This window comes from Dendrobium catenatum, unplaced genomic scaffold (assembly GCF_001605985.2).
Source record: "Dendrobium catenatum unplaced genomic scaffold, ASM160598v2 fragScaff_scaffold_716, whole genome shotgun sequence".
NCBI classification, from domain to species: Eukaryota; Viridiplantae; Streptophyta; class Magnoliopsida; order Asparagales; family Orchidaceae; genus Dendrobium; species Dendrobium catenatum.
In genome coordinates, this window is record NW_021319178.1 from 24,078,264 (window position 1) to 24,085,608 (window position 7,345).

At 41.5% G+C, this 7,345-nt stretch overlaps 1 protein-coding gene across 1 annotated transcript; it reads right to left on the minus strand.

The window, feature by feature from the left end:
- Nucleotides 1-2,458: 2,458 nt before the first annotated feature.
- On the minus strand, nt 2,459-5,786 carry LOC110108077. The gene is made up of 6 exons (XM_028695983.1): nt 5,577-5,786; nt 4,909-5,531; nt 4,615-4,835; nt 3,898-4,449; nt 3,317-3,762; nt 2,459-3,271 (listed from the first exon to the last, which is right to left on the minus strand). Exons 1-6 carry the CDS (start codon nt 5,784-5,786, stop codon nt 2,459-2,461), a joined length of 2,865 nt encoding a protein of 954 aa, XP_028551816.1.
- Nucleotides 5,787-7,345: the final 1,559 nt, after the last annotated feature.

Sequence of the window (7,345 nt, forward strand, 5' to 3'; positions counted from 1 at the left end):
TGGGAGGGAGTAACCTCACAGCCGGTGAGCTCTGTTCTTTCGCCCGATCAAAATGTCGTAACCTTCGATCCGATCTGGAAGGGAACTCGTCGGGAGAGAGAGTGAGAGCGAGAGAGAAAATGGAGTGAAGGAATGAGAGAAAGAGAGCGGGAGAGCCAGCGATCGGGGAGAGGTTTCTGCCTCTTTTTCTTTTCATTTTAACGACACAGGGTCGTGCGAGGTCATGGAGAAATGACGCGATCGCTAGATTTACGGGATTTTAGCGGCGACGATGTGCGGGCAAGTACGATTCTTTTATTTGATTTTTTTTATACAATTATGGGTCAACAAATGCCCCCCAACAAATGTGGTAGGCGTCTAGAGCGAACCACATTTGTTGTATGCTGATTGACCCTGTGGATCTCTAGATATTTATTCTAGATGTCACACTAAAATTTCCATTTAATGGATCTCCAAAAGTTATTTGGATGTCACACAACTCTCTTTTAGTGGATCTCCAAAATTTTGTTAGATTGTCACACTAATCTTCCTTTTCTCTTAGTGGATCTCCAAAAGTTATTTGAATGTCACATTAATCTTTCTTTCTCCACTTGCTCTTCTAGATATATCCACATATGGTTGATATCCTATCTTTATGGATTGATGCTAGTGGATAGCATATCTTTAATATTGCTCAATCATCTGGTTGTATCTTGATAGAATTTTAAATATTTATTTGGGGATCTCGGCATGCAGTGTGATGTCGATCCAAATAAATATTTAAAATGACCCCAATCTTTAGGGACATTTGTAGATGTCATTCAGGAAACTCATTCTGCAACTTTAGCTAGAGTCCTGAGATTTTGATCCTTCTATCATGTGCTTTGTGCTGCAGACTTGGTGAAGGGTTGTCTGATTTGTCTTTTATAACTTGTCAGAATTTTTGTACGCCTTCTGCCCTTTGTTTCTAGCTTTGGCGGGCTTGATGAAGGGATAGACGTTGGTGACCTAAACCGTTGGGTTTGTATTAGGTCGATGGCGAAAAGTCATCGGTCCAGAGCTTTGTGCATAACGGACTTGTTGATGACGAAATCTACTTAGTTCAGCCTTAGGCTTTTCATGAACTTTAGGAAGGTTTTCTTTGGTCCTTTGCTTTGTGCTTTGACGGATTTGTCGAAGAAGAATTCCTTCGATCCTGGCTTTGTGCTTTACGGATTTGCTGAAGGATTTACAGGTTTTGAATTCAGTTGATAGTACCGAATGTAGGTAGTATCTTGATCCTTAACCACTTGAGAAGACTTTAATCTGAATCACTTGAGTTCATCAGATTAGAAGAGCTGGGATTTGACAGCTCTTCGTCCTCTAGTTGCTTGGATGGGGGTTCCTCTACTGCGGCCTTTCTTATGGCTTATTGAGTAGACGGAGCTACCAGCGATCCGGCCATAATTGGACTTGTTGGATCCGACCTTTTACACCCATTCAGACTTCAGACATGAGCTATGGAAATTGCGCTTCCCAATGCTGATTTTATTGAAGTTAACCGATTTTGAGTCATCCTTTGTGGTTTCAGATTTTGGAGCCTACGCATATTTGATAGTTGTTCGAGACTTCTCCTTCAACTGGAACTTTGATTCTCCAGTCATTTAGAGAAATTCAATAGCCTACGGTCACTTGAACTTGTTGAGTCAAATTTGTCTTCGCACTTCCTACAGTCCTTACTGACAAGTTGACGAAGTGGGGGTTCCACTACTATGGCCTTTCTTGTGGCTTATTGAGTAGACGGAGCTGCCAGCAATCCGGCCATATTTGGGCTTGTTGGATCCGACCTTTTTCACCCATTCGAACCTTAAGCTTCAGGCTGTCGAAAGACTTCAAGCTTTTCTGACTCAATTTGTAGGAGTGTGTAGTTACAAAAGTCTCTTTCTTGACTTTTGAGTCTTGATTTGTTAGAGAAGGTGTCTCTAACTTTTGATAGATCACCTACATATACTTTGAAAAACAAATCTTTATATTCTTTAGCACAAAAGAATATTTGAACTGATAATTTTAAATATTTATTCAGGGATCTCGGCATGAGGCACGATGTCGACCCGAATAAATATTTAAAATGCCCCCTGTCTCACAGGGACATTTTAGAGCAGAATAGAATTGAAATCTTAAAATTTTAAATATTTATTCGAGGATCTCGGCACGCGGCGCGATGTCGACCTGAACAAATATTTAAAATGCCCCCAGTCTAACAGGAGGATTTTGAAATGTATTCTCATAACATAAGAGAATTTCAAAATACAAAATGTACATGCTTATAAAATTTATACAAAAACATAACTCATTAAGCATAACATTTTTTTTGGCGATTTCATGCAGAGTATTTCTTCAAATATCGACCATTGATCGGCGGCATGAGCCTCTAACCATTCAGATCAATGAGTTGATAAGCTCCTCCATGAAATACCTTATCGATGATGAAAGATCCTTCCTAGTTGGAAACAAATTTGCCACCAATTTTTGGGTGTGGGATGATTGGCCTTCTCTGCACCATGACCAATTCTCCTTCTTGAAATGATCGAGGACGAACCATTCGATCAAAGGACTTTGTCATTCTTGCTCGGTAGATCTCAAGGTTCTGCTGAGCTTGCAACCTGATTTTATCGAGTGCATCGAGCTCTTCCATTCTCAAACGAGCATTTTGTTCCTGAGTCAGCTCATTCTGGACAGCAACTCGAAGAGATGGAAGTTCAACTTCTAGTAGCAGTACAGCTTCAACTCCGAACATTAGAGAGTAAGGAGTGGCTTTGGTTGGTGTTTTGTAGGTCGTACGATATGCCCACAATGCCTCTGTCATCTTCGTATGCCACTCTCTTTTGTTTTTAGAGAGAATCTTCTTTAGCAATTTCACCAATATTTTGTTGAAGGCTTCAGCTAAACCATTTGCTCTTGGATAGTAAATGGAAGAGCACCGCCAATCAATTTTGTTCCGATCAACGAACTTATAGATTTTGGTACTCTTGAAAGCAGTTCCGTTGTCTGAGATTATGCGGCGTGGCACACTGAATCTGTAAACAACATTGTGAGTGAAGAAGTTGATCACGTGCTCAGATGTAATTTCTTTGAATAGAGCCGCTTCTGCCCACTTTGAGAAGTAGTTAGTTGTTGCCAAGATAAAGCGGTGTCCTGCCGATGAGGGCGAATCTATTGGCCCGATAACATTAGTACCCCAACATTCGAATGGCCAGGATGCTATTGTAAGGTGTAGCAGATTTGGCGGTTGATGTATAACATCACCGTTGATCTAGCACTCATGGCACCTCTTAGCATGATTGATAGAATCTCTGACCATGGTCGGCCAATAGTAGCCCATTCTTTTGATTTTGACTGTCATCTTGGGACCTGATTGACGCACTCCACAAAGTCCTTCCTGAACCTGCGCTACCACTTTATCAGCTTCTCGAGTCCCTAGGCATCTTAGCCACATTTGATCGAAAGCACGTCGATACAATGTGTTGTTGACAAATGTATATCTTAATGCTCTCTTTCTGATTTGAGTAGCTAATGATTTGTCTGTTGGTAGTCTTCCTTCCTTGAAGTAATCAATGAAAGGTTGCCTCCAATCATCTTCTTCCTCGACATCTAGGCAATGCTTGCATGATTCGAAAGCTTGACTGGCCTTGTGTCTTTTCTTAGGAACTTGATGTTCTTCAACTTGATCTTCGAGATCAACTGGTTGGGGAGATTGAGGATCAACCGGAGTTGCATCCTGCTGGCTTGAATTTGGTATTCCCTCTGCTTGCGGGAATTATAGTAATGCTGGCTCTAGGATCCGTCGATTGTGCACCATAATTATTATAGGCCATTCGTCGTCCATATTCGCTATTTCTTTAGCCAATTTGGCAAGAGAATCGGCTTTGGTATTTTGACCTCGGGGAACTTGAGTTAGTTTGACAACTGTAATTTGATTCATAAGCTCAAGAACTTGTAGATGATAACAGGCCAACTCAAACTCGGTGATTTTGTAAACTCCCAGCACTTGATTTACAACAAGTTGAGAATCACCGAAGATTTGGAGATTTTGAATTCGTACATCGATTGTAATCTCTAATCCTGTTATTAGGGCTTCATATCCGGCTTCATTATTTGTCCGAGGTTCAGTTAAATTGAATGAGAATCTCATTATGCCTCCCTCGGGCGCCACGAAAATTAGTCCGATTCCGGCTTGAGCTTTCTCTGGATTTGGAGGCCGAGCAACCTTGATTGAGGATGCTCCATCAAAATATATTTCCCATACTCGTAGCATCTCCTCTTCTTCAACATTCATGATCTGCTCGTCATGTAGATCATCGTTGACCGGAGAATCTGCAGGGATAGGATGTGCAGCGAGAAAATCTGTCAACACCTGCCCTTTCACTGCCTTTTGAGGGAAATATGTGATATCAAACTGCAGGAGTATCACTGCCCACCTTGCCAAACGACCTGTCAACGCTGGACTTGTCATCAAGAACTTCAACGAATCGATCTTTGATATCAAGGTGATTTTGTGAGATATCATATAATGGCGGAGCTCCTGAACTACAAAAATCGGAGCCAAATAATGCTTCTCGATTGGAGAGTAGCAGATTTCTGCTCCTATCAACCTACGACTGATGTAGTACAGTGCATTCTCCTTGTCTTCTTCATTATGCTGGGCCAATAGTGCTCCGAGGGATTCTTCTAGTGCTGCCGTGTATAGTATAAGAGGTTTTCCGGGGATTGGCGCCGCAAGAATGGGTGGATTCAACAGATATCTTTTGATACTGCCAAATGCTTCTTGGCACTCTTCGTCCCATTTGAAATGGACATCATTTGAAACGGACATCTTTCTTCATTAGTTTTGAAAACGGCTGGCACCTACCCGATAGATTTGATATGAATCTTCGAATGAAAGCCAGTTGCCCTTGTAAGGAGCAGAGTTGTCGAAGGCTCTTTGGAGGTGGCATCATCATGATTGCCTTGATCTTATTTGGGTCGACTTCAATGCCTCGATGTCGAACAACGTACCCTAGGAATTTTCCTGAGGATACTCCAAATGCACACTTGAGAAGGTTCATCTTTTGATCATATTTTCTGATTCTTTCAAACACTATTCTCAAGTCATCTAGATGGTCTTTTCGATCTATGCTCTTAATGACCAAGTCATCTACATAGAATTCGACCTTTTGATGGATCAAATCATCAAATATACGAGTCATCGCCCGTTGGTAAGTGACACAAGCATTCTTCAGGCCAAAGGGCATGACTGTGTAGCAGAATATGCCTATAGGCATTCTGAATGATTTATGTCTTTCATCTTCATGCTCCATTTTAATCTGATTGTAGCCTGATGATCCATCCATGAAAGAGAACATATCGTAGTTGGATGTATTGTCAACTAGAAGCTCTGATACTGGGAGTGAAAAGTCATCTTTCGGGCATGCCTTATTGAGGTCCCTGAAGTCGATGCAGATATGAATCTGGCCATTCTTCTTCTTTACAGGGACGATATTGGCAATCCAGTCGGCATATTTTTCTGCAATCACCTGTTCTTCAATCTCCAATCTCATTCTTCTTGGAGCTTGCTTGACAGGTATTGCATCAGGCTTGATTCCTAATCTGTGAACTGCCACATCAGGGGATAAGCTAGGCATCTCAGCATATGTCCAGGCAAGATAGTCCCTAAATTCACAGAGGAGCTCTTTTATCTCTTCTATTTGTTCTTTGGGTATGAGAGAGCTAATGAAGGTTGGACGAGGGTCTTCCTCAGTTTCCAAGTTGACTTCTTTTAGCTCGTCCATCGTAGCGGCCTGTCCACCATCTTACAGTTCTTCTGGTACAGGCTTGGCTTCCACGGGTTGATCATCATGAGCATCAGCTTCATAAATCTCATCTTCATCATTATCAGATTTGATTTCCTCACAAGTAACTATTCGACAAGTCTCCTTTCGGAGAAATTTTCATTTGATGAACTCGATGCCTTTATATGCATCTATATCCTTTCGTCGTAATGAACGCGGATTCCTTCCATACCAGAGGCCCAAGCTTGTACGAAGTTGTCGTTTGGTAGTAGAAATATTGATTTGCTTTCGTAGCATTCTTTGAATATTCTTGGTATTGAACTTGGGTAGTCTCGTAGGAAATAATTCCTCAGAGTCGAGGAGCATGCATGATTCTCCTCTTCACAAACTCCTGTAAAATATAGCACATTCTTTGGCACAGTCCCATTTTCACGGGGAGGCAGATAATGAGTGGAGAGTTCTTCAATCTTATGCACCTCACGTGAAATGATTTCCTTGAAATGTTGCAAGGGAACACGTGTGACTACGAGTACGCTGTCTAAAATTGACATACTGTCTATTCTTCTAGAGAACACACTCAGCACTGAGTTCATGTAGATTGAGTCGTAGTCATAATCATCATTTGAAAATTCAACCTTCCTACTCCATTCATCCGTGGACTGGCATACTTTTTTAGATTTGGCAGGAGTAACATCATCTTCATCCGTATCACTCCCAAGACGAGGTACATGTTTCTTTTCTTTAGGAATGATTGATGCTTTAGGAAGAGTTGGCATCGCTTTCTTTCTTCCTACACGCTTCTTCTCACCTTCTTGCTTAGGTTTCTTTGCAGCCTTAGAATTTGATGCTCTAGCCTCAAGAGAACTTGACATCTTTTGCTTTTTTGGCATGAAGTACTTAGCATATTCATAAACTGTTACTTCATGTACTGCAAAGGGCTGAATATCACCAGAAATTCTGAATTCTTCTCCTTCTCAGAGATACTTCATATACTGGTGTAATGTCTTAGGGACAACGCCATATTCGTGCAACCAGGGGCGACCTAGTAGCACCTTAAATGAGGTGTCCGTATCAATCACATGAAATTTGGCTTCTGTATGGAGTTCCCCAAATATAAGAGGGAGCATAAATGATCCAAGGATTTTCTGCCCTTTCTTATTGAAGCCGTGTACCATCAACTTGTATTGGCCAAGATTCTCTACGTCGAGACAGAGGGATCTCAAAGCTTTCAAGCTCATGAGATTTACGGAAGATCCATGATCGATCAAAATTCGACTGATCATCATACCGTCGCTCTCTGCCGTAACATATAGAGGGCGATTGTGATCTGCCGTTCCAAGCATCATATCATCCTCGACAAAGATGATAAGGGGCTCATTTCGAGCTTGCAAGACTTCCGTCAAGTTACGCTCAGCAAAATATGCTTCATATCTTTCTGGATCCTTGAGAGCTTGAATCAAAGTCTCGAAGGTCTTTAGACATCAAAAGAGTATCATATATGCTGAGTTACGCTGGGATCTTTCTCAAATGGGACAAGATATTGTAATCTATCCCCTTGG

Bases quoted from the DNA above. Each gene is read 5' to 3' on its own strand.
- LOC110108077 (XM_028695983.1), bottom strand. From the start codon at position 5,786: ATGGACGAGCTAAAAGAAGTCAACTTGGAAACTGAGGAAGACCCTCGT. The intron at 3,763-3,897 runs GTCAAAATACCA...TCCCGCAAGCAG, and splicing joins ACTAACTCAAGTTCCCCGAG to AGGGAATACCAAATTCAAGC. The intron at 3,272-3,316 runs GTCAGAGATTCT...CATGAGTGCTAG, and splicing joins GCTACTATTGGCCGACCATG to ATCAACGGTGATGTTATACA.